This window comes from Struthio camelus, chromosome 7 (genome assembly GCF_040807025.1).
Source record: "Struthio camelus isolate bStrCam1 chromosome 7, bStrCam1.hap1, whole genome shotgun sequence".
Lineage (NCBI taxonomy): Eukaryota > Metazoa > Chordata > Aves > Struthioniformes > Struthionidae > Struthio > Struthio camelus.
Window position 1 is genome coordinate 10,333,233 of NC_090948.1, and position 27,419 is coordinate 10,360,651.

A 27,419-nucleotide genomic window follows, 5' to 3' on the forward strand; every position below is an offset into this window, starting at 1 on the left:
GTGAGGGGAGGCTGATATTTTTAAACACAGACCTCAGTTACCATTTTCTCAGAAATGCATAGGAGACTGCTGATCTCATCCTTTGAACAGGGAAGCAGGGTGCAGGCACAAGCTCATTCAAGGTTAGAAAGGAAGTCTGTGGTGAACCTCAGGCTCTGGGGCCTGATCTACAGCCACAAAACTGCCCTTGCCCCAAATGCAGTCGCAGGCCCAGACAGCAGCTCAACAGAAGGGATCTCAGCGAAGACTTTTTGCAATTTTTGTGACAATGATGTGAGCCTCTAGATAGGCTCAATCTCATCAACAAGTCACTTCAAACCCTACCCTGTCCTGATCTTCCGACTGTCCTCTCTTCCCTCGCCCATAAAATACCTCTTTTGTCTGCTGCTTTGGGACCTACAGATCTACAAGTAAAAAGGGAGAAGTAAAACCTAGAGTAAATCAGTCTACAGAAGGTACTTAAGAACAAAAGATTAATTTTAATGCCCAATTTTGAGTAAGTTTGGCTATTAGCTTCAGGAAGTCTTCATCATTTCTGTAGAGGAGGAAGCAGATGGAAATCATAGAATTAATTTGAGCTGAAGAGGTTGTGTTAGGGAAAAACACATGTATCAGGCCCCATTACTCAAGATTACAGACCTAGGGATAAAATAAGCCACGTGTGGTGTACAAGTGTGAGCATGCCGGCTGCCATTTAGCAACCTTCTGAACTGCACATTTCCTCAGGTAAAGGAATGTGTTGGTTTTGTGCAGGAGAATCCAGAGCCTGTAGGAGCTTTTCTGTCTTCTGTCCTTCAAGGAGTAGGATTAGCAACAGGAAAGTTCCAAGGAACTGAAGGATTAATAATACTGTCCCTTGTCTTTGCGGGGGCATCTCTTTCAATCAAAGCAAAAAGAGTGCAATTCCATCTGGAGTGAGAGCCCAGGGCACCAAAGTGTCCATACGGGCAGTGTCGGGCTCTGATTATTGCCACTGTACCCTATAAACTCCCAGCTGTGAAGAAATGGCTTGAAACTTGGCTAGCGTTTACTTTATAGGTTCCAATTTCCTCCAGCTCTGGAGGTGCAGCAGACTCCAAAGACCTGGCCAGGAGTATGAAGGGGAAATAAGTTCAGGCCATGACAAGAAACCCTGTTTGTTGGCTGGAGTGAACCCAGGACACAGGCACAGCACAGTGCCTGTCCATGCTGCGTGCGCAGAAGTGAGGATGTGCCAGCATTGAGCACTTACCCGCTAGCCAGGCCTGCTGCTATCAGTACAGGGAACTGTCTCTTCCCCAGGTCAGTGCTTTCAGAGGACAGGTGACATCAGGAACAGCAGGAAATACCCAAAGCAGAAGGGGAGAAGACAAGTTTTGAAGAGCGTGGAAGTGTTTTGCAACACTGTAGTAGTACCTTGCATTCAAGTCACTGTTATGTTTACTGTGGTGCATAGGACCCTCAGACAAGGGGTGGTCAGCAGAGAAAGAAGCTGTTATCCTACAGTTCTTATTTTGTAAACGATGTAACTAAAGGACAGGAAAGCTGCAGGGGTTGCAAAGAGGAATTAACACAACCGGAGTTTGTTGTGCAACTCTGTCACTAGTGGAGAGAAAAGGGTTGGATTAGTAGCCTTTAGGCTCAATGGATTCCTCGGGCCAGAAGGGACCCTGGGTCCAAATCCTGCTCAAAGCAGGGCCAATTTCAAAGTTAGGTCAAGGTCTGGACATCTGCAGGGATGGAGATCCCACAGCCTGCCTGTGACCCTGCTTCACCTCTCTCATATGAAAACGTTAGTGACAAGGAAGACTCTGCCTTCCCTACAAACCCTAAAGTCACTAAAGATGGCAGTTAGATCCCCCTCACCTTCTGTTCTCCAGCCGGACCAAACCAGCTCCCTCTTGCGAGCTGAGTCCCATGGGAGCTGCCAGAGTCTCTCTTGTTTTCCAAGGGCCCAACAGATCACAAATGTGAGCTTGGCAGCACATGCTCTTTTTAAGATCATGGGTAGCAGTTCGAACCCTACTTCTCACTTTTTTCCATTGCATGTAAGAGCAAATCCAGGGAACAGCTACAGAGATAGCTATAACAATCTGAAGTCAGGGGACTTTGTAACGCTCTGAGTTTTGTGCAGGGTTTGGCAGCAGTCACAGGAGGCCATGATGTGTTCCCATCACTTTGAGATTGCTCTTAAAAACACTGAGTTCAAGAATCACTTTTCTGATCTCCATTACGCATTCTGGAGACGCTGACTGGGGACTTTTTAAAAGAGATGTATCCAATCCCTTTGGCTAATTTTGGGAGTTCTGGCAGCCAGAGAGTCCACCTGTTCTTTCTTTGCTCTCACATTTAGGATGTTTGCAAAGGCATGTGCAGCACAGCAGAGACTCCAGGGACAGCTGTAACCAACCTACCTACCTTGGGCAACAGATTCTCCACTCAAGGCTGCCGCTAAGTTGGGAGCTAGTCTTAATATGCACTTACTGTTCCTGCAAGTGTTATTAATGGCTTGGTAGAGAAAGGGTTAGTCTGAAATTTCCCCTGTCCCCCAAAGTGAGAAACCATGTCTAGTTGTGTGACAAGCAGACACATGACCTCTCTGTGAAGCCTCAGTATCATCTCTGCACCCCCCCGCTCCAGCAATGTTGCAGGGCACGCTCGAACAGAGTTTGACTTTCGTTCTCATTACACAGCAATCCAGGGGCAGCAAGGTGTTTGGGAATTCAGAGCCAAGAGACTTGGCTAAAGGGGGCTTGGGAAATGTGTCCCACCACGGTTTCACTGGTGCTGAGGAGACAGGCCAGTGACAAAGTCTGAAGCTAGATCATGGAAAGAGGTTTGTTTTCTCGTTGCAGAATGCTTTCTGCAGGCCACAGTGGGGTCGATTTGCAGAAGCATTTCTCCCTGCCCTTGGCTTTTGTCACCAGGGTGTGCTTGAGCTGTGCAGCTTTTCTATGCTGGTTCAGCTCAGCTCTGAGGCCAAGTGCGACACATGCCAAGGAGCCACAGACTTCAGAATACAGCTAAAAAATAATGCATGTATTTATCATTCTTGTGCTCTGAGGGAATATAAATAGGCTATGCATTAATTCACATTAACATGCTGAACGATTCTCTTCGTTCTTGGCATATCTGGACTTCACAAGACCAAAAGCAGAGGCCAAGAGATTTACAAAGAAATGGAGACCAGAGCTTTGTGCTTAGTTGATTAGAGACCCTTAAGGAATGTGGGATTTGCCTTAACAGACTCACCAAGTTCCCTCTCTTGCCTCCAGCAATGACCTACTTTCTCTGCCGAACGCATCAGCGCTCTCTGAGGCACACATGAAAAATTCTTTCCTGATCCTCTAATGATCTTGTGTTTGGAGTCAAAATAGTAGTAGTTTGTATTCAGAAGAGGCAGGAGAACCTATATCTGGACTAGCCCCACAGATTTCAGGGAATTCCACCCATTTAGCCAACGCTGCAAAGTTTAACATGGGCTTCGCACTAACCTCCCAGGACGAAGCCAGAATTTTACTACTGCATTCAGCAGGGAAGAAGTTGCACAACTCTCAGGAGATGCCCAAGTAGCACAGGTAGGAATAGTCTCAAGAGTCCCAGTGCTCTTCCTGGGATGAAATTACAGGGTTTATAGCTTCCTGGTAATCCAAAACTGGTTATCAGTCATCTTTATATAAATGTTAGAGGTTACTGTAAAAGTCACTTTTTCCCTTTCTTTTTTGAGGGAAGAACAGCTGCCTACAGTGTTATTATGAACAAATTTATTGCAACTTAAATACCTGTACTTTATTTTTTTGGCTTATAACACAGTTAGGGTCATAGCCTGTCTGGGAGTTACAGTAAGCTGTACAGTGATAGTCTCTTTCCCTGTGCAAGGAGGTTTGTGAGTCGCTTCCAACTCTCCAGCCAGAAGAGGTGTTGCTGTGACTTTGAGGTGTATTAGAAAAAGGAAATAGGAAGAAAATTCCTTAGTTTATCTGGAAGACCAGCTTTGTCCGGCTGCAATTTGAGTTATTTAAGGGGGCCACTTCTGCAATCGTAGGGACAGTGGATGGTGAAACAGTGCTTTTGTCTTTGACATGGAAAGACATACAGAAAAGACATACTGAGCAGGGCTAAGGGTACCCTTTCTTCATCTCACTCTGGACTGTGGTGCCATAAGCACTCGGCATATTGTACCCAGCTAACTGCTCTTATGTGTGATGGGATGATGGGGTCGCTGGAAAGTGCAGCGATGAAAAGTTCAAGTGTCTTCTCCAGTTTGGTATGGTTCAGAGCACTCTGTCAGGATGTGAAGAGGGTGTAGCAAACAGGTAGCCTCTCAAGCTGCTTTAACTTGATCATCTGTCTATCTCAAAGGAAAAGGATTTTATAAAATGCAGCCGCTACTCAAAGTGACCTTACAGATACTGTGCCTCCGAGATAGTTGTAATCATATTCTTGGGAGCAGTTGAAAAGTTACTGGAATAATTGCACGATAAAAGCCTTTCCATTGCCCTCAACCAGCATCTGCAGAAACACTTCTGAATGTCATGATTCCTTCGCTGTTTAAAAGGATTCAGCAGTAGACTCTCAAATAGTCTCCATCTGGTTAAAAATAGTTGTTTGCCTCATATGGCTTTAGCATGGTACTGTCAACTGTAAAATGTTCCACCTTCCAAAAAAGTAGAGTGAAAAATGAAAGTGAGCTTTCACACATCATTACTCTCCATGGTTAGACCTCCAGAGCTCATTCCAAGCCTATCGAAGGAGGAGAGGCCAGCTTGGAAGGCAAGCCAGCAAGATATTTGTGTTATTGCTTGGTGCCCAGCAGGCTCCCGTGAAGCACTGTCCTACACATGAAAGCAGCCAAGCAGATGTGTCACCCAGTTTCCCAAAACAAAACATTAGTTTGTTTTCAAGAAACATTTATTCATTGGATTTCTGAAGTATAACAAGAGCTTAGTCATAGCAGCTGGATGTCTCCTGATGTCAGCAAGGAGAACACGCTCCAGTAGGAAACCAGTATAACCCAGTTAGCTGAACCACACTCTACAGTCAACCTATAACGCTGGGCCAAGACAATTCAAGAACCTTCAGCCTTCGTCAGACATGTTGTCAAGCTCCCCACTCTCCAGATGCACAGACCCTGGATGGGCCTGCAGGACAGGTGATGTGTTGGCTTTCTTTTCCTTTAGATCAGTAAACAGAATGTGTTTTAGGGAAAAAGGGGTATTGTGATTGCAATAATGAACAGAAGGTGTGGGTAGGCTATTTCTTATAGTGCTGTAACATGATGCTTGAATGCAGTTGCATTCAGGCCCTGTGGCTGGCTTCTGTGTGTGTGGTGCCATAGTGGTGTCACAGGGTGGAGTTTGTGAGACATGGCAAAGCGGTAAATGGAAAATGCTTTGTGTCCAGCCTACTGGGCCATACCTGTGTGGAGGTGGACAGCGCTTCTGCAGGCACCATAGCCAGCACCTAATTCGTCTGTCCTGTGAGGGCTCCCAGCTGAGGAGTAAGGGATGCACAGATGGAAAGGCTGAGTTGCTTTGCCCCATGGCTCTAGATCAGAAGAAAGAGCCACTTGCAGAGAGTAGCAGATGTGTTCACTGTAGTTTCTTCCATTTCCTGAGCAGAAAACAGCCTTAGACTTGGTAGTGCTCAGCCGCTTCCAGCACTGAAGAACTTCAAGGACGCCAGGGGATGGGGAAGAGTAGCCATCTTTCGCTGCGTGTTTCACAGCATCAGAAGCTGACTTTAGAAGCTGTATGACAAATTGTCAGTTAATACCTGCATTAAATCATTTTTTCCTGAAAAATGACAGGTGCTGGGCACGCAGAGCAGATCTCTGCTCTTTTCACAAGGTGATATGTGAAATCCTGCTCCCTGGGCCATGGCAATCCACTCTTGCTGGAACACAGTCAGGCTGCAGATGGCAGCTGTGGGAACTGCAGGGTCTCTGCATTGCGCAGCACTATGGTCACATCCTAGCCAACATCAGTGGGGCAGGATTCTACTACAGAGTCAAACCTCCCACAAAGGCCTAGCTGAGTCAAAAGCTGCAGCGTGTGTGTATGATGCTCTGAGTACCCACCTCTGCCAACAAGCAGCACTTGCTGGCATCGCTGCTATATTTAAGAGGGCCTGAAGCATTCCTTTCCCCATCTCCTGATATTTCTATATCTGGGCCGCAAGTGTTTGCTCTAGGTGAGTCTTGATGACACAAAGGCTGAGCCTAGAAATAAATTACTGCTACAGAGAAATTAATGCCTTGAAGGAGTGTAGAAAGGGTCCAAGTCTGCTGGCTTCAGATGCCTACTTGTGCGCCAGACCCCAAGACATAGTTGTGTTTATGGGAAGGGACTTTCTCACAGGACAGCAATCTTAATGCACAGCAGGCGTTACGCAATTTTTCCCTCCATTTAAGATATAATGCATTTTATATGATGAAGTTTGAAGTGTGGCTTTTGTGCATGAATGAGACAGTTTCCATAATATTTTTTAATATGCAGAGATATTTTGTTTTGATCTCATGGGGCATGAGTCAACTCCTATCTGAGGCCACTCAAGTCCTCCCAGTGACCTTCCTGGGAGCTGGCTAATTAAGCAGCAGAGGTCTGACGTGCTGTAGGTGGCTGGCTAGCATGACCTACTGAGCCTTGGGGCAGCTCAGAAGAGCAGCTCTATCCAAAGAGCCTGGATCAGGAAATTATAACCATATAATTCAGTGTGCTTGGTGAAAAAACAAAGTCTCTACCCTAAAAAGTCGTATGTTGCAACATCACAAGTCTCTCCTGGACAAGTCAACAGCAGTAGGCATTCAGCCCTGCCAGATCGCTAAAGTTCACCCATCTGAAGCAGATGCCAAGTCCCTTACTTTCAAGGCTACAGGATTTAGGGGCTCTTTGATTTGACTGAGCTCTTTGAGCGGAACTAACATGATGCTGGCTTGCCTGAATTACATGGACCGAGTCCTGCACACTCACAAATGTAAGCAGGCCCCAGCAACCCGACCTGGCCTCTCTCAGGAGTGCTGCCTGCATTGCACTACTGCATGGCAGCATGAGCAGGGCTAGGCACAGACTATAGCACTGATTTCAGTGAAGACAACTGAAAACACAGAGTATGCAAGGATGGGAACCTATTTAAATTCAGGCATGTTTCCAATTCAGTATATATCAATTTTATTCCTCCTTCTTAAGGACTACGGGAAGAGTCATATCTTTTCTGGTAGAAGCAAATTTCTGCAGGGAAATCCAAGGTTCCCCAGTTCAGCAAAACGGCAGCAATTTACTTCAGCTCAGAAAAGTTCCCCTGTTCTGTAGGGCCAATGGGGAAAAGAGAAGACCTGGATTCAGTAAAACATTGAATTTCAGACCCAAAACGAGACTCCAAACAAACCGAATCAGGCCCACAGAGCTGTACATTGGGCTTCCTCACAATTTCCATGAGTTACTCATTTCTCATTAGCTCTTTATTTATAAAGAGCTACTCTTCATATATAAAAAAGCTGATGATACATGTCTGTGCCACAATGCTGAGTGTATTACAACTCTGTAGTTTCACAGAAGAGTGTTAGTATAGAAAGTAAATAGCATTGTGACAATCTATAGAGCAGTAAGTCAATTAGAAAACTCCAGTAGGTGGTAGCCTATGTCTAGGTCTGGTGCCATCAAACCTGGCTTCTCTGCCTCGTAGTGCTGCTCTAGAAGAGACGTGGGAATTGTTCTGGGAGGTGGCAGCACTGTGGGCTGCCAGCCACATGAGTGGGTCCTCTACCACGGGGTCTGGTAAGTAAATGGCACATGGCTTGGAAATTAAGCAAGGTATTTCATGTTTACAAAACAACTCATAAGAGTTTTAAAAAGAGACTAGCGGTGTTTACACATAAGCTGGATGGACTTTAAAACACCGCATGCTGTGTTGTGTCAACTCCCACACCTGCAGGAGATATTTAAAAATAAGGGAGCCAAGCGCTTGAGTGAGTCTAATCAGCCCCATCTTGGTGCTCCAGCTAGAGCCACGTTGAACATTTTTGCTAGCTGAGTTGCAGGATGTTATGGAAAATGTTCACTGCAAAGAGTCTCTGTTCCTGTCTGAATTTAAGGTTGGTGAAAAGCAGTGAGTGAAACTGCAGGGGAACTGGTATCAGGAGGCAGCCTAAGTGCAGAACTCAGCTCCCTCGGGTGGGTGAGCGCTCTCTGGGAAGTGGGGAGGTCTTGGAGGGTGTCCACGCCTTGCTGTGCACTCCAGCCTGCTGCTGGGCTTCTAGACCGCCTGCACAATGCAGGAAGAAATGACACATTTCTCTCGCTGATATACTGAAAGGTTGAGATGCGCTGTTGACTTCAAGGTACTTCAACATTTCAAATCCGTATGGACACCTTGATGGGAAAGGGCTGAGGGCAGGAAGTGATAAAGTGTTACCCTGAAATAACAAAGTCTTGATTTTCTTGCATGGAAAACCAAGCTGGGGAGGAACTTAGAGTTTTGCCTTCTCACTAAGCCCACTAGCAGGGGCCCACTGTGCTTTAGGCAGATGTCAGCCTGCTGATGAGAGTCTGTATTTTTTCCCAGAAATGACTATTCCCTTTAGGCTGCATAGAGACGAGCAGCATAAAGGCAAAAAACCAGTAGCTCAGCTAAAGCTGCCCAGATCTCCTTTCAGACCAAGAAGAGACTTGTCCACAGAAGAACGAAGTTGCCCAGATCATTTTCCTCTGCTTTCTCAGATTATCAGAATTACCAAATATGCTTTACGTGGTGTGTTTTGGTTTTCTATGCCAGAGAGACCTCTGATTTCAAGACTCATTCTTATAGACCTGGGTTTTTCTTTCCGTTGCACCACTTGCACTAGGTCCTGCCTTTACTTTGTTTATTTGTGGGATGACACGATGAGCCAGTCTATAAACGGTTATTGACCTGGGAAGAGAGAGTTTCTAGAATTTAAGGGCTGGGCAGTTTCTTGGAAACTGCCTTATCAGCATTGCTACAAACTGGAAGCCTTAACACCCCTTACTTAGCTGCGCTTCTCTAGTTCCTGTTCCTAGAGTTTAGTATCAGTCTCTGTACATGCATGCTTATTTTTGCAATGTGTTATTTACAACAGCTTCAGGCCAAGATTACCACAAAATGATGAAGCCAAGATCAATTGTTTCGCTATTACTGTAATCAGGTGTTAACTCAGTCCTGAAGCAAACCGGTAAAGGAAAACTTACTTCCATGCACAGAGACTGCATAAAGACAGATGCCAAGAAACTTGCATTTCCTCTCCCGCTGATGGAGAAAGGAATTGTTTGAGTGCTTCAGGGGTTATCAGTAGAAGCAAGAAGATAAAATAGGAACAGAGAGGTATTTACATTGAATAGCGAGGAGTATGACCGTAGCGCACTCTGGTCTCTGAGAGCAGTGGAGTAGATCTGACGGGGAATGGAAGAGTGCAGCACTCTGGGGATTTGAAACAAAACTGTACAATACATTAACGTCTACTCTGGGAATGAGCCTGCATAGGGATGGACTCGCTCTTGAAGTTTCACAGAGTCGGAATGGGCTGGTTCATCATAAACCCCACGAGAGTCTGCAGTGCTTCAAGCCTTCCCCTTCAGACCTGAGCTGGCAGCCCAGGCTGGAGCGGCTGCTCCCTGTCCCTTTGAAGCTGATCTGGGAATGCCTCGGCCCAGCCGTAGCATTCAGGTGGCAATATCATTAACTATTTCCCTCCCTGATAGCTTAGCAGTTTTCATCCCATATATAATAGTCACAGGCGAAAGGCAGGAGGCTGTGAGAAGTCATGTTTCAATCCTGTCTTTCTGTGAAAGCTGTGCAGAGCGCAGGCTTCGCAACCTGGATCCAGCCCTCTTCCCTAAGGGTGCTCAGCACTAATGGGGAAGAAGGCAGCCAGGGAAGTCCTTTGCTGCAGACAGCTTATCCCTTGCCCTCACGCGGGCAGATTGCTTAGCAAAGCAGGTGTCTGCATCAGAGACAAACATCCACAGATCCATGGACACACCACACTAGTAACTTCACCTCATGAATTGCTGTTATAATAATCCTGTTTGCTCAGTCATAATGACTGAAGTCAACCATAACCAAGAAAAACAGCAGGATTATCCTGCAGTACCTGGTCCCACTGAAAGGATTATTGCGAGCTGGCTGCATCGAGTGACATCCTTTAGATGTCTCCATGAAAGCAGACTGAGCGCTGTCCATGGCAACCTGTCAGAAGAAGTCTCCCTCCACTTTTGCATACCCTTTTCCCAGGTATTTTCAGTGCAGCAACTGCAAACTCCTAGCCAAGAGAGGTCAGTCCACATGGTTACAAGTGTCAGTGCTTGCAAGTCTCCAACATGCACAGTTGCTACCACGCTGCTCTTCAAACAGCATTGTTTCTTGTTTGCCTGTCCAACAGGGAGGCAGCATGAGAAGTAGGGTCTGTAAGCTGCAGGGCTCCGAAGACAGACAGTAACTTTAAAGCACTTTAAAACAAGTTGTTTTCCTGCTCATTGTTCCTTATACTTTCGCTATACAAACGAAGGACCTGCCCCACAACATTTAAAGATTGTGTTGCATTTACACCCACAATATGACAATAGCTGATGTAAGAGTATGATGTTTTACTGGAGAATGAAAATATTTGAGTCCAGAAAAAGAAATCTGCCTAGCAACAGCTGTTTACATGGGAAAGCTGGAAAACCAAAAAAAGCTCCAAGAAATTTTGAACGGAATCAGCTCAGTGAGGGTAGGTAGGTCAGGCAACAAGAAAACAACTCTCCCGTAGATGGAAGCCTTCTGCTTAATCTCACGTTTTAGGCATGACACCTTTCCTACCACTTCTCTGGCTTCCATTTAGGACCACCTTGATTATCAAGGTTAGCTCAACTGCCAAAAAGCCTCTGGACTTTCCAGCAGTGCATCTGAGAGCTGGTCCAGTGACCTGCCCCAAGGTTGGTGAACCAGCCTTTGGAAGAGAAGGGAGATGCTCTAGAGGGAAGGAAGTGGCCACCTATGGGCATGATTTAAATGAGGGAGCTCAAATGTAAGAAAAGTCTCGCTTGCCACTGGAGCCCAGAGAGCAGAGGACCCTGTGTCTCGGGCTGCTGCGCAAATGTGTAACGCTCTGAGAGTAATGTTAATGTACTGCTGTCATTACTCATGTGTCCTGGGGTCTCTTCAAAGCGGAGAATCTCCAGTGGCTGTAACTACTTTTAGTCTCCCGTGAAGTTGCAAGGAAGGTATGGTGTCCCATAGTGGTGCAGAGAAGAGCTCCAACTGCCCTTAATGCCTCCATGGTAAATGCTAACTCTTTCCTCCATCCTTCATCTACAAGAGCATTCTTCTGTCTCTTAAGCGGAGGCCTTGGTGAACTCTAGCCACAGATGTTTTTTTCTATAATGGAATGTAACATTAAGCTAAACACTAGAACATGGAGACAAACAAAGCAACAAATTGTGAAAATAATCCTTAGCTTGCAATGAATTTTGCAAAACATTGTCAAAATTAGATTTCATTTGAAAAAAAATGTATTTATCATTATCTGTCAACACTGAAAAACCATTTAAATTAAGATTTTATTTTGAACCGTGAAGATGACCCAGAAGGGACATGATATTTATAAATAGCTTACTATACACCAAAGTATGAAAAATACATTTATCTTGGTGCTCTTGAGTCAAATTCATTGTTATATAGGAATTAGTATTGCCCTCCCTAATACCAACATAGAAAAAAATATAAAACCACCGGCAGGTGAATGACCACAGCCCACGGGTCAGATTCTTTTGTGAAAAGGAGCATAGAGAAATGGTATCCATTGGAAAAGGTCACCTTGATGCTGAAGCTCATCTAGAACTGGGCGAAGACCAAATGGTACCAAGCAGCAGAAACTTTTGATCCCTACCAGACTGCACAGGATCTGAAACTACGACCTATTTAAAAACTGTTCTCAAGCCTCGAGCCAGCCAGGCCCCCATTTTAACTCAGTTAGTTACACTGTGAATGGGTGACTCTTTTCGAAGTCTTCACCTTGTTATTTTTGGCAATGGCTTTGACAGAATTGCAGGACTGCAGACGATTTCTTGTGCCAGCTCAACTTCAAAGTAAGAAATGTTCTGTGACCCCAATACCAAGTACAAAGCTCTGTAAAGGCTCTTCTGACAGGGTTGAATAACGTATTGTATAAATTCAGCACAGGAGTAATTACGCAGTGGTTTTACATGGCCAAGAATCTCCACGAGGCTGCTGACACTGGCTTCCTCACCCACACGCTCGCCATGCTTCATGTGTGTCCCGTTGACCTGAGCATCACGTTAAGCTACGAAGTAGTAGAGCCAGCCTAGATTTTTAGGAGTGCTTTTAGATGTTTTAAACAGCCCGATTTGCGCAGTGAGGTTGGCTCTTGCAAGAGGAGACAGATTCAGGCACTGAGGGCTGAGCGTGATGTCCCCTAGCCGGGGTAGGGAAGAAGGCGAGCCCGGCAGGCTCACCTAACACACATGCCGACCAAACAACATGGTTTTAGAGGTTACCTTACAAAACCTCCTTTTAACCACAGATGGGATCAGAAAGTTTCTCCTCGGATGTTTCAGACTCTGAACTTCCACTGAAGGAGACTAGATTCCTTTACCCAGGCCTCATTAATATCCCATTAAAAAAGACAAATGTTATCCTTTCTTGGAGCCAAGCAGAGTTAGAGCACTCCGCTCTGGTCATGTCTGTGGCGACAGCCCAGATAGCTACGGATGTAGGGAGCGGAGAAGACAGGCAGTGATACAATATCACAAATGCAGTCAGTGAGGATGTTGGCCGGCAGTAAATCACGCTGCAAACCAGGCTTGCCGCTCCTGTGTGCATACAAGGCTGTCACTGAAGTGGCAGAAAGCCAAGCAGGCGACTGTGGGTAATGTGGTGAAGCAGCCCCGAAGAGGGAAGATGGAGGCTTGCTGGGAGCACCGAGTCCCGCGCGGCAGGCGGCTCAGAGTGGTGGTGGCTGGGAGCCTCGTGGTGACACGGGGGAGATAAGGCTCTTGATGGATGGACCTCAAAAGGTTCGAAAGCTTTTGTTCTGTTTGGCTAAGCAGCCAAATGTTCACTCAGATAAGCTTCAGAACTGCATCTGATCTGAAACCCTGTGTATCTAAAAAGCAGGGCTGGAAATAGCACGAGAGAATTCCTCCGGCTTCGGCAGTTCCTGGGCTTTTCCTCATCAGCACCAGTAAATCTAGACTCACCCACACAAGCAAAAAGATAGGCCAGCTCTAACAGTGAGCCCCTTCCTGAACCTCAGGCTGTCAGCTGTGCCTGGGCACCAACCCAGCCTAGCAGTTTGGGGGAAGGGAGAGATGGTCCTTCGTTTTGGATGAAGTGTGTTTGGTCACACTCTGCAGTTTGTCCTCTTGCTCTACGCAGCTGTTGTACTGGCTTAGCTATGGCGGGTAAAACTACCGTTAAGGAAACTAACGTTTGCATAATTCTTACCATTTCCATTGGCACAGAGTTTATATAGCAGATACAGTGTCAGTGCGCAATACTGACAATTGCCTAGTGCCTTTTTTACCAGCAGAGTTATACCCACAGTAAGCACTTCATTGCATACAAAGCTCTGCGAAAACCTACTGATGAACTTTTAATCTACTGCAGGTCTTCATCAATTGCCTGGGACACTATGGGCTGGTGGCAAGAACAGATGGTGCCGGCCTAGACTCCTGCCCTCCTTGTGCTCCACGTTCAGACCTACACGAGAGCTGGCAGCCTGAAAGGCCCCAGCTGCAGGCAGCACTGAAGGGGACTGGTGACTCTCCTGCAACTTTAAATTGCAATGTTTGAGAGGTGTTTTTTTGGAGAGTGCATCATTTCCTTGGGAAGAAATTATAACGTTGTACTTTACTCCAGTGAATTTCCTTGTTCTGTAAGTTGTTTAAACAGTTTCTCATTATACATTTCCCACTCAGACAAAAAACAAACTAGAAAGCCTAAGGCATCAATGCTGGTAGGAAAACGGAAATCCTGTTCTGACCATCCTAGCAGGCAGGGAGCAGCTCCCCAGCTCTTAGCAGGCACTGACAGACCCAAAGAAAGTTTGGGGCAGAAAGGGGGACATGGGAGCAGCAGAGGTTTCTGGCTAGGTAGAAAGCTTTCAGGTGACCTGTACACCTCCCAGGTTCACTTTGAGTATGGTCTTCCCTTGTCCTCCTGCACTGCCTGAACTTGGTCAGTTTTGCACAATATCTACATGGCCCTGCAGGTCCGAGGAGGTGGCCAGGTCCCGGCCCCAGGCACCTGCAGCCCTTCTTGGACGCAGCTTGGGCACATGGGCACCTCTTGGTGCTCCTCTCCCAGGAGCAGTTGAGCACGTCAGGGATTTTTCAGCCATCCTATCGTAACAGCTCCCTCTGCAGCCTCCCTTTCACAGGTGAGGAAGGTCTGATTGAAGTTCACTGCAGAAAGGGCCGCAGACACTCAGAGCATCTCTGCTCAAGCTTGCCAGTCTCCCATGTGGCACTGAGCCCAGCCTTCCTCCTCCATCCGCCTGCTCCACAGTCCCCACTGCTCTCCGGCCACTTGGCAGCCAGCGGCATTATGGCGCCCACAGGCTGGGCTGAGCAGCTGCCCACTCCAGTCCAACGTACAGAGGATTCAGACTGGTGTTAACCAGGTCCAAACCAAGAGGGCAGAGCAGCAAAGCGCTTTCACCCCCCTTGCAAGCCAAGGGGGGTCTGTCCCTGTTAGGTTCAATTCTCGCAATCACTTCCCCTTCCCTCCGAGTCCCTCCCCAGCCTCTATTTTTATCTTTGTCCTAATGAGTCCCCCCATCCTCCCCCCAACTTTAACCTCTTCCTTGCCAAGTGGTCTTTGGAGTTTATGTTGGAAAGTTGTTTATGTTATATAGCTTTGTAATAGTTTCCTCATACACCACCTCCCTTCCTTCCCCAATAAAAAGCTCTACAGTACACTCTTGACAAGGCCTGTAAACAAAGGAGGAGTTTGGAGACCTAACCATTTTTGGTGAACCCAATAGGAAAATAATGTTTCTTTTGAAGGACGTTAAGGACAGAGCTCATAATACTAGGAAACTTGTGTCCATCCTAAGTAAGGAGTTGCCTACTTGCTGCTACCTAGCGTAAAATGCAGATGTCTGCGCGCCAGGCCACAGATTATCGTTGGACGTAAGCAGTTAACCTTGCAGGGTTTCCTCAGCCCGCCAGGATGGTGTGGATGGCACACAAAAGGATTTCCTTGCTAGGCTCCAAATGTTAAAAGTTGTAACAAGTGAGCCAAAAAATGAAAGCCAAAAAATAACAGTGTTTTGAACTCACCTAAACTCTGATGAGTAGAAGCAGAAGGCAATGCAAATCCATTACTCTTGACTATTCCCTGCAGAGGAAAAACAGGCACACAAAATTCAATTCATTATTCTCTTTCTTATTTAATACTAAGTAAGTCATTGAACTTTACCACTTGATCTATCCATTTTCTTTAATAGTAGGGCTGCAGGAAATCTTTTTCTCCTCAAAGGGAGCTTCAAGTTTCCAAATTATATCATATAAAAAATGCTTGAAATGTATGAGTAAAAAATAACTGCATTTCAAAGAGTGCTTGAACCATGCAGATAATGATAATTTTTCTCGTCTGAAGCACAGAACTGAAGAGTCGAGGTCACAAGGAATTCAGAGCACCATTGTTCTTCTTCCAGAGGTTTTATCTGGAGACAGGCAGTGTGATAGACTCCGCAGAGGCCACTGAACAGATTATCTGTTCAAAGTGTTAATGGCATGCATTTGACAGTATCAACTATTTAATTTATGAGGTGCCTCGTAACATAAAGACAAAGAAATCTATGACATGCCAAAGCCCAAACACATCCGGTACAATTAGAAAGTATCTGATCAAAGCCGAGCCTGCTCTACAAGGCAACTTTCTTAATTATGGAACTGTACAAGTGTTCCATCTTCCTAAAAGTATGCCAGCAGAATTTATACAGTGATGGAAGTGTTATATAATGAGAAGTATATTAATGGAAACAATCCAGCACTGACAGTATTCCAGCCTTTTTATCATTGCATTCCTCGCTCCCACATGAGTGAAGTGATCAGGAATAAGAGCAGTTAAGTTTCATCCACCAAAAGATATGCACGATGTGGATTACTCACAAGTCACTAGCGGTTTAATGGTGCCCATTGGCATTGTGATCCTCATAAGGACACTTTGAAAACAGAGTTGCTGTTCTCAGGGAATTTTTTGCCGCTGCCCATGGTTTATTGCTTACCTCTGGTTTGTTGCCATGTCACCCCCTTGCAGCTGGGAACAGCTTTGCGGTGTCACCAGGCCCCTGAGTTGCTCTTTCAGCTCAAGTGGTGCACAGGTCTACCAAAAATTGATGAGTCTATCCCATGCTCTTTATTGAGGTACAATTACACAATCATCAGCCTTAAATCATGTTTTTTCTTCTATGGCACTCTGAATATTTGTGCAAAATTAATTTTTTTTTTCTTTCAATTTTTCACATGCATGAGAAGCTTAATCACTTGGTCCGGGCAAGAAATGAAAACTTACGTAGAGCTGGGAATAATGCTCATCTCTCCTGAACTTACCCAAACACCATACTAGCTCATTGGCTGTCCTAGGCCTTGGGAAGTGGCGGGATTGTTCGATAGCCTCCTGTTCTACTCAGCTCTGCATCTGAATTGCAGCCACTCACTGGGAGTTTAATTCTGTGCAGAGCTTGGACCATTAGCTACTCTTTGCGTAGGGACTGAAAGCTTTGGCTCCATAAAGGTTGCTTCAAACTTGTGCTGGGAACAATATAATATTTGGAGGAGCCCTTCCCGTGAGGGAAAGGTTTAGACAAGTCCTGTTCCTCATTTCAAAACAGTTAATGGACTAACTCAGGTCATGGAAAATAACAGGAGGGTGCTGATCTGGATCTCAGCTTCCGCAGCATCAGAACTAGAGAGGAGGCTTTGTGATTAAGTCAAATAGAGCTAAATCCGGGCTGCTACCAAAGCAGATGATCTCATCCCTTTCACCCTGCACATTCCCATTTCCATCGTGCCATTACCAGCACTTGTGCAGCCCATGTGCTCAGCTGAAATAAACCTTTTTTTAAAAGGGGCTGGTATTCAGCCAGCTGATCCCAGCGCCCACGCGGGTGCACAAGCAGCAGTGCCAGTCCAGGCAGCGCGCACACAGCTGGGGCCGGGGCCAGGGACAGGGACAGGAGGCTGCAAGCATCACCCCTCCAACCACAGCCCAGGTGCAGGCGGGCTGACGCTGAAACCGCAGGCGCCCGGTCACCCAGTTGCTAGCTAGCTGGCAGCCAGCTCGCAGTGAAACAGGAGCAAAAGCAAGCTCTCCTGCAGATGCTCTTGAGGTGGTTTAAAGTACTGCCTAAGCCAGGCTGGGTGCCCCTGCACGTGCTGCAGTCACTGCCCTAGCTCTGAACAGTGTGAGGCCCCGGCAGATTGGGGTGGGCGACCCTAAATCGCTGCTGCGGAGCTGGAGCTGATCTGCCAGCAGACCACACGGGGCTGGGTGAGGGCTTGCACTCCCGGTGCGGGTGGGAGCTCCGACGCGGCGGCGGCCGTCCTGGTCTGCCGGGCGACTCTGTCCCGTGCGCAGGGATGATTTGCTCTGTAGGTGCGTACAGCCCGTTTCCCGATCCCGTGCCCCATCTATCTATCTCCTCCAGACTGCACCGCCATCCTGCAGCGAGGGTAGCTGTCTGCTAGAGGACAAATCCCACATTGGTTTTAGCTAACTAAGCGGCGTAAATGATCTAATTGAGATTTTATTTGAAGGCTCCCAAGCGAATAGTTAGGGGAAGAACAGATAAACAAAACATCCCTCCTTGAAAGCCTGGGCTTAGACAGTGATTTAGCTGCTAAACAATGGAAGCTTGGTGGGACTTCTCCCAATTTACCTGTTCCAGTCCAAGAGGAAGTGCTCCTCCCTCTGAAGCACAATAGTTGTTTCATTAATCCAAAACTACGGACACAGGCTGGCACATACCTTTGTGTCACAGCTCTTGCTTTCCGGCGGCAGGCCTCAGTGAGGACCTCTAAGATCCCACCTTTCACCACTTACCTGCTCCTAGAGACAAAGTCTCCACCTCAGGCAGCGCTGGTGAGAAAAAGCCTGCGAGGACCGTTAGACGGAGAGCCCTTGGGACGGCAGTCACGTGAAGGAAACAAACGCTGAGGACGGACTAGCCCCAGAGCAACTTCTCCTGCCAAGCCAGGCCTCTGCCCTTCCCAGATCCCCCCATGATGGCGCTTTGGAGTCCGAGCGCGGCCTCTCCCCGCAGGCTGATGGAAATGACAACCCTGGGGCCTCGAACAATATAAGGATAAAGCAGAGGAAGACGTCCTTTTCCAGAGCCCTTGATGGCCAGACTCTCGCCAGGCTCCGTGGCGGCGGGAGGGATTTCGGCTGGCCGCCCAGCCCTTGCAGCGTGGGGAGGCCAGGAGCGGCGGCGGCGGCGGGCAGGAGTTGAACGGCAGACTGCCATTTGCGGAGCCCAAGTCCATTTGCGCTGGGATGGCGAGGCAGGTGAGCGGTGCCCGGCGTGAGGGCAGCCAGTGCTCATGTGCTGCTCAGTCCCCAGGAGCACGCTGGCCCCGGGCCACCCTGGCTGGAGGAGCGTGTCCAGCATCGGCGGCACGAAAGAGCACGTTATACACCAAAAAAAAGGGGTGGAAGGAGTGCATGTGAGGGCACTGTGCGCTCCACAGCAGAGCTGTCTCTGGAGAGTGGCACTGACGGATACCACTCGTCCTGGGACGCGGCTGAGGCTTGTGCAGCCCCAGAGCTGCCCGTGTGCTGGTGGCATTCCTGTAACTCTCACTGGATCACTTAGTGAGGCTCAAAAATAGGCTCCTCACGTGTCCTTGGAAATTTTCATCCCAAAACTTGTTCTCCATTCCCTTACAGGAAATTCTACTTGTCTGTATTCCTTCTTAAAAAGAAGCACTTTAACATTTTGACTATAAAGCACTTAAATTTTGACCACGTAGCAGATCTCTTTTGTCATGAGCTGCTCTGTTGTTCCTCCAACCTCTCCCCCTACAATCGCAAGGAATTCTGCAGCGCTACTTGGAGAGAGCATATCTGAGAGCCTGTAAAGGGTCTGCAGTACTCACGTTGCTCTGAAAAATGACTTGTTTGGTAGCTGAAAGATTTATACACCCATTAGCTGTTGAGATTCTGAGCTCCTTAGTGGCTCAGATTGCCTCTTTGCTTTATTCACTTAACTATACCTTTAAAAGCCTTGTCCTGACTAACTTAAGAACAATTATCAAAATAATTTTGGCAAGAAGTCTAAAGATGGCGGCATTGAGAAAGACGTTGGCTCAGGCGTTCAAAGATGCATCGCTGCTGAGAGGTGCTGAACAGTGGCTAATGGCAGGAGAAAACCCTCACTCAGCCCCATCAAGGACAAGAGGGCTGGCCGGATCATGCAGGATCAGGAAGAGAAAAGGCATGTCTGGAGCATGTTTGAGATGCACTACTAACCATAGTGATGGCAAAGGGCTAAATAAGTTTCTGTTTCCTCTTTCAGGTTGCTGACTGAGGTCAGGAAACATTTTCTACTTGTTTGGCGCTTTCACACTGTGGTGCAGCTCATATTAATAACGCCGAGTATCAAACCTGCTCGGAGTGGGGCTGAACTCTTGAGGTCTGCCTCAAGAGCTAAACTCTCCCTCGAGTTTGGTAACGTGCACATTTGGGTCCAGACCCCTGCCTGGGCCTGGCTGCACAGCCTGAGCTCCTGGATGCTGCCGCAGTGCGAATAAACAACACAAAAAAGTCCTGAAGCCAGATAGCCAAGAAGACCAAAAAAAAAAAAAAAACCTGGCAATTTGAGGTGAACGTGTGTACGAAGGCGTCAGCTAACGTGAACCAGGAAGTTTACGGAGCGTTTACATAACGAACCCACACACTGCACAACTTCTAGCGCCGTGGCCCCAACCCAACCCTGCAGCCGGTGTTCATAGGACGAAGCGGTGGCTCACGTGAGCGGCATGGAGGAGCCGGCGCCTCGGCCGCCCGCACCAAGCACAGGCGCCCCGGGCCGAGCGCCGCAGCTCGGGGCGCTCTCCAGGTCCCGCCAAACCCAGCGGAAAGCCCCAGCGCATCCCGACCAAAACTAGTTGGGCTTTTCCAGTAAGAGGCACCTTCTGCACTACAGCGAAAGACGTCTCTGTTACTGCTGCTCGCAATGACCACCCCAGGTCTGCTTCCCAGCATCATCTTTTTAATTCTTTTCCCATCTCGGTCACTTTTTCTAACACAGAAAGTTGTGCTGAGAGTTTTTGAGAGTTACTGAAGTTACTGAATTGTATGAATAAATCACTTGTTGTGACCATGGCTGTTCCTTTCAGATGGGCAGGCAGAAATAACATCTTGAAGAAAAATAAAAAACATATTGATCTCTTCTGTGAGACGATTACAACAAATGTTGTTGATCTAACACTATGCGTGATTGTTTATATAAAGAAAAAGACTACTTACTTCCTCCTTAGGCATTTCTGAATTTGGCAAACTCTGAAAGCAAGTCAGTGGTGCATACGGTAATAATCCTCGGGGAGAGTGTGCATAACTATTCCAGGAGATCACATTAGTACTTTTGACATGATCAAACAGAATGTTTCAACTGAACAATGAGGTTTTAGGACTAAAAGTGAAATACTGAGAAGGTGTGTACGTCTCTCTGAATTTGCTTCATTTCACTTGTTGATGTGGCTGTAGCAGAACTATTTTTAGGTATAATCCTTCAAACAGAACATGACTTCTCCTTTCTGATTAGTACAAAGCTGGCTGCTAGTCAAAGGATAATTATTTCCCAACACATCACCTAACACACACCAGCAAACAAAACACTCATTATTTGACCTATCCAGCATTAACTGTTGTTTAGCAGTTAACATTTTCTTGACGGCTTTGAATAGGACTAATTGCTCCAGCTTCATTAGCAGAGGTCATTTACTGCTGGTGACAGTAGACTTTTCTGGAGATATTCTCTCATAAAAGATTAGATTATCAGGTCAAATTCTGCTACCAGTGGCAATGTGTGACTGCATTTGGCCTCAAGAAAGTCTGCTCTTCTAGTTCATAACTGCACAATTTCCAGCTCTGCAACTGATATATTACATAAAGGAAGTAAGTGCAGTCCACTAGACAGGAAATTACAATAAATTAGGAAAGTGTGCAGCACAAGGAAGGTTTGCAAAATAGCCACTTAAAAGTTATTAATAAAATGTCAACCTCAGATACGGTTTAGGAAAAAAAAAAAAGCTGATAAAGAAGTTGTCTCTCTACTTGAAAATATGTGAATACCCAAAAGGGAAAGCAGCTGTTTGCAAAAGAAACAGTGCATGCTATCACAAACAAACAATCGATGCTGTCAAATTCTGTGCGCACTATGGGCACAAGTTCAGATCTAATTATAATTTTAAGCCACGCTCAGTTGCAATCATCACTGAGTAGTTATCCAGTTATCGCTTGGTACAAATCTGCAGTCCGTTTGTGACCAGGGTCGGCGTCTCAAAGTATCACGAATTTTCAAGAGTGCTTTTGTGCCTAACTCTCAGTGATGTGCAGGTATTTTTGAAAATTCTTCTATGTACCTATCAGTATATTTAGACTTCTAAAACACGTATCTCCCCTCTTCTTTAACTTTCCTGAATGCACAAGAAACGGAGTCATGCTTTCCATCTTATACATTAAAACATGTAGAGAAATGCAGCCTTCTTTCCAGAAGTGCTGAGCCACTACTGCTCAGAGAACGACCGGCAGAATCAGGCCTCTTACACGTGGAAGTCTACGGCACTCTTGCCAGTTTTCATCCTGACAGACGCGGGACATTTTCTTATACTGGATTTCTGTTTTACCTGTTTCTCCCTTCCCTGCAGGTCTGCGGCTCTTTGCTGTAACTTTCTGTGCATGTACGTGTGTAGCTGCATGTCTACCACCTACACTTTCTGACTTGCAGCTCCAGTTGTTAATCCATGTCTGGTTTTCTTCAAAAAAATATTCATCACGAATGTTTGACTCATTGCCTCCACAGCATTTCAGCTGCCCTGTAACTCTTTTCAGAATATACTTCTTCAACGCTAAGAACAGCCTGTTCCGAGTGATCCGGGAGGACTGCTAGCCAGTATCTTCCCTCGCTCACACACATGCGTGCCATATGTCTTGCTTGATCTGTGAGGTTACTGTGGCACTGTCTTTTTTACACCATACGAGACCGGCATCCACCACACATGTTGCCAGATGGATTATCTTAACTGTCTGCTAAGGGATTAAACATGCCAATCTCCAAACCTTTCTATCAAGCCATCGACTGGCCAAAACCCAATGGTAGACAAATCCTGATCAGTTTACTCGTGCAGCTGGTCCTGCTGAGGCCAATGGGCAAAATTCATCCTACCTTTAACCTTCCTGACTTTAATGTCATTACGCTCATCAAGGGGAAGTGTGATCCAGTGCAGTTATTCAGCAGGATAAGCTGAGCAAGTTCTGGCGCTTAATTTCCCCTTTAAGGTCCCTGTTGAGCCAAGAATTTCATCACCTATTAAGTCTACGGACCTGAGTGTTCCCATTGACTCCACTGGGAACGTTCGGATGGTTAAAATTAAGTGTGTGAGCTGATTTACGAGATTAAAACCAAAGTCCCTCAGACTGACCTACCAGTGCAACGCCAGCGTAGTCACTAGTCACTGCACTTCCTCAGGGTCCTTCACCTCTACCACAGATGGCATCTCCTACGGGCTCGAGAGCCTCCTCAGCTCCCAGGCAGCGGAGGGGTCTGCCACGCACAGCCCTTCTTGCCCAGCGGCTCCCCCGGGTTGGGGCTACCCTGGCTCTCTGCGGTCCGCGGTGTGCACGGGGAATGCCCTTCGCGCTCCCCGGCAAGAGGTAGCGCTGCCTTCTGGGCCCTTCCTGACCCCTGATTCCTGCAATCAGGGCTCCTGTGTAGTCGGCTGGCGTCAGCCCTCGCTGTGCCGTACACCCTTTTAGTCCTGTTGACTTTGCTGGAATTGCAGAGAAAACCGGATCCGTGGGATAAAAAAAAATAACAAGGTGCCAGAGCATATTTAATTTAGTAACTGATCTGGCTTCACCTAGGCATTTTAAAAAGCGCATTTAACTATTATCAGGTGAGAAACTATCAACTGCAGCTCACATCCTAATCCCAAGTAAACTAATGGAAAAATATCATCTACTTCACCAGTCCCTTTATTTTGTCCTTGCATAAAAAGTATTAACTTCTCTTTTTATCCTTAAAATGTACTACTGAAAACTGCTAAGATCAAATTCCTTAGTTTTTAAAACAAACAAACAAAACCAGATGGTTTTCAAAATGAACCTCTGGCCGCTACCCTGAGGAACTTACTCTGAGAAATATTCTTCCTAGGAGCTAATTTCTAATATAGCTCTATCTCTGAGTGCAATAAAGCTAAAAACGGCTTCATTTTTATTCTGTATTGACATTAGGCGGTGTTCTACAAGGTCTACCGCTGTCTTTCGGTTGCTCTATCTGCCATGTATTCATTGCAGTAATATTTTTTGAAACGACAAAAATCTAGTGTACCTTCATAAAGCAATAAAGGAAGAAAATCTTTTTTACACTCCAGTCTGTTTTTTTTTATTCAAGGTATGCAGCAAGGACCCAAATCTGCAATCCTTCTATTCACAGTACCTTACCTCCTTACTTGGATCGGTCAACATGGGTATTATCTCTAAGGCACTATTAAACATTCAATTATCACGACCTGGCCCTCAAGGAATATGTGACTATTGGCAGCTACAAAGTAAGCACCACTTCTCATTATCACAAGCTTTATGATCTACAAACGATACGGTTTTATTTTACCGAGGAGCGACAACAGAAAAGGCTTTCACTGATTTCAGCGGGGTTTAAATCTGCTCCAGAGTCCAATCCTGCCCCAATAACGTCTCAGCCATTCTCTCAGAGGTCAGTCTCCTTTTTTCACAATAAAAGGGAGCAAAAGTCTGGACCGCCCTGCCTGGCTCCCCTCCCAAGCTGTTGCCACCTCTCCCGCCCCAGGGCAGGAGCTGCCCCTCGCTACCTTTCCCCGCGGGTTCCCCGTGACTCCGGCGCTCGGCACGCAGGGTCCGGCCCTCCTGAACACCCACCGCCCACCTCGCCCCCGGATCAGGCCCGCCGCCTGCACCCGGGCAAGTTATTTGTGGAGGGCCGTTTACTGCGCAATGAGATTTCTCTCTGCTCAAGACCATTTTTAGCTGTCAAATTAAGCATCGTGAAACAGCTCTGCGCTCTTAAACACTCTGGCGTCCTCCTGACTCGCGCTCTGATACTCTTAACAAAACGAGGTGTATCTCCCTGTAAGGAACAGCTCCAGAAAATTGGTATATTCATTATCAGACTGGAAACACCTTGTCTTCAGCCATTAACTTTAAGGGAAGTCGGCAGACCTCAGTGCAACAGGAACACAACCTTATTTGGTTTCAAACACGTTTTTTACAATACTGTGTCAGGAAAAGCCATTAGGTAGAGTCGTATTGGTAATCCGAGCCATCTTTTGAGAAAAACAAATGCTGGTCTTCCCATTATAGACAGGTATTGTTTCAAAACCTATAGAGACACGCTTGCTTGTGCTGCAATGGTATTTATTGCACATAGACCAATTACTTACACAGTAGTAAATTGCACCAGAGTATAAATATGCTATAAAACACACACAGAGGAAAATGAAAATGACACACAAGTGCTAAAATAACAGCCGATTCACGTGGGCACTTGGAGATAAAAATAATAGAAGTCCCTAAAGATATTTTAACTTACAATATGGATATATTTACAGTACCTTCATAAAATAAAATAATATAAAAAGTCACTCTCTCAATAAAACTATAACAGATGGGACAAAACCAGGAATCAGTTTCAGTTTTGATGTTATTTAAACCTCTGTTTCATTTTTAATTTGTTGCGTGTATGCGTGTGCAAGTAACATCCTCAGATAACCTTACAACTCTTAACACTGTGCAAAAAATGGCTTTGTCGCCATTTCTCTTTAAATGTGCAGTAAATTTTTGTTGTGGCCAGGATTTTTTTTCCCTGTTCATCTGTAGTTACAATGAACAAACTGCAGAAGGCTTGTTGCCCCTCCCTTTTTAAAAAATACTACTAGTGAGACATAAATAAGCTGTTTAATATAAACATGGTCCATTTATTCCCCTGTACAATATGCACAGCTTGAGGTAGAAGTTTCTCAGCCTGACTGCTATTGTCTGGCCAAAGAAGATAAGGACAATAATTCACCGGTTGCTGCTGCAGAGGGAGAAAGCAGAGAGGGTTTTTTTCCCCCAACCCTTTCAAAATATATCTGTGTTCCTCATTAGTAATTTTTTCTCTATTTCTACGCTGTATAACAGGGGAGCGCAGCTACTAAGAGTTTCAAACCAAACTTGCCAGAGGAGGAATACTCCTTGCCTGATCTGCAGGAGCGCAGGAGCACCTGCAGTTCCCAGCGACTTCGGTGGGTTTTTTAGGACGCGCACGCTTTGCTAAAAACCGGCCGATTTTCCTGTGTGCGTGAGAGTACTCCTGTGGCCCTCAGAAATAAAAAGTGGGACATCTGACAGTCCTAAGCAAGGTCGGGAACAGCTCGGATGCTGCCCACAACTGGAGCCAACGGCCAAACTCCAGCGCTGCAAGGCTCCCGCCTCAGGTTCAGCCGCCAGCACCGCTCTGAGAAAACTTAACCCGGGGGGGGGGATTTCCACATTCCCTTCCAAAAGTTCTTCTCCAGCCCACCCCTGTCTAGGTCTCTTTCAAAACTAAATATAATCTGATTATATTTGGGCCTGGTTGTTTATTTTCTTTGTCCTCTGGTCTTCCTGCTTGCTTTAGCTTCAGATGAGGTATGGTGTATACAAGTTCACCTGCTTTTCAGTCGTGAGTAAACACAGATTTCTCTCCCCAGTAAGACAGAGCGCTGTGTTGTTGGGCATTAGCCAAACATGACCAGGCTCCTGCCGGGGGTTTTTCTGCTCCGATTTATCCCCCGCCTGCCCGTGCTCCTGCCGCTCGGCCGAGGCGCCCCCCGCGCCCCTCCGCCCCGCGCCCCCCAACGCCCGCCCTATACCTTGGACTCCGAATTGGAAGTTTTGCTATTTCTCTCCTCCAGGCTGGATTCACTGCCTCCCTGCGCGCCCCCATTGCAATCGGACCAGGTCCCGCCGAGGCCACGCTCGGGCGAGCCCAAAGCGCTGGCGAAGCCCCCCGGGAGCCGGGAGAGCTCCCCGCTGCCGGCCCGCAGCCTCCGGCCGGCTCTCCGGGGGCAGCAGAGCAGCCGCTTGAAGGCCTTGCGGAAGTCAGGGCTGCGGCAGTAGATGATGGGGTTGAAAGCGGAGTTGGCGTAGCCCAGCCAGTTGAAGAAGACGAAGAGCCAGTCCGGCACCAGGTCCCTGTTGAAGACGTTGACGATGTTCACCAGGAAGAAAGGGAGCCAGCAGAGGGTGAAGACGCCCATGATGATGCCCAGAGTCTTCAGGGCTTTCTGCTCCTTCATGGCCATGATCCGGGAGGTCTTCCGCTTGCTGGCTCGGCCGTTGCCGAGGATGGGCTGGTGGTGGGGATGGGGGGGGGAGTGCGGGGGCAGCTGCTGCTGCTCGTGGCTCCCGTAGAAGCGGCCCTCGCACCTATCAATCTTCCTGATCTGCTCCTTGGCTTCTCTGTACACCCGGATGTACACAAAGATCATTATGAGGAGGGGGATATAGAAGGAAATGATGGACGAGGCGATGGCGTAAGCCCTGTTGGTGACAAAGTCGCAGCAGCCCGGGTCCTGGTAGCACTCCAGCGCCTGGGGGTCCTCATCCCGCCACCAGTGCATCATGATGGGCAGGAAGGAGACCAGGGCAGAGATGGCCCAGACGGTGCAGATGATGCCCTTGGCCCGACCCTTGGTCATGAGGCTCTGGTAGCGGAAAGGCGAGGTGATGGCCAGGTAGCGGTCGATGGCGATGACGCACAAGGTCTCGATGCTGGCCGTCACGCACAGCACGTCCAGGGAGGTCCAGCACTCGCAGAGGAAGGAGCCCCAGAGCCAGGTGCCCCGCACCACCAGCGTGGCCCCGAAGGGCACCACCAGCAGCCCCATCACCAGGTCGGCGCAGGCCAGGGAGGTGATGAAGAGGTTGGTGAGGGTCTGCAGCCGCTGCGTGCGCCCGATGGCCGCGATCACCAGCACGTTGCCCGCCACGATGAGCAGCACCACCAGGGCCATCAGCAGGCTCATGCCCACGGCCCACTGCTGCGAGAGCAGCTCGCCGGGCAGCTGCCGGCTCCCGGGGGGGGGCGGCGCCGTCGCCCCGCCGCCGCCGCCGCCAGGGCCGGGGCCGGGGCCGGGGCCGGGGCCGGAGCGGTTCTGGGGGCCGCAGTCCGGCGGCAGCCACCCGTCGCCCATGGCTGC

The 27,419-nt window shown here is 47.5% G+C and overlaps 1 protein-coding gene across 2 annotated transcripts; it reads right to left on the bottom strand.

Moving 5' to 3' along the window:
• Positions 1 to 4,880: 4,880 nt before the first annotated feature.
• Positions 4,881 to 27,419, bottom strand: ADRB1 (adrenoceptor beta 1). Of its 2 annotated transcripts, none has more exons than XM_009668686.2 (3): positions 26,091 to 27,413; positions 15,276 to 15,333; positions 4,881 to 5,728 (listed from the first exon to the last, which is right to left on the bottom strand). In XM_009668686.2, exons 1-3 carry the CDS (start codon positions 27,411 to 27,413, stop codon positions 5,709 to 5,711), a joined length of 1,401 nt encoding a protein of 466 aa, XP_009666981.2. In that variant the 3' UTR covers positions 4,881 to 5,708. The 2 variants fall into 2 exon arrangements, with proteins under 2 accessions (XP_009666981.2, XP_068807773.1); XM_068951672.1 differs by lacking the exon at positions 4,881 to 5,728 and adding an exon at positions 12,400 to 13,180 and having other exon boundaries at positions 26,091 to 27,419.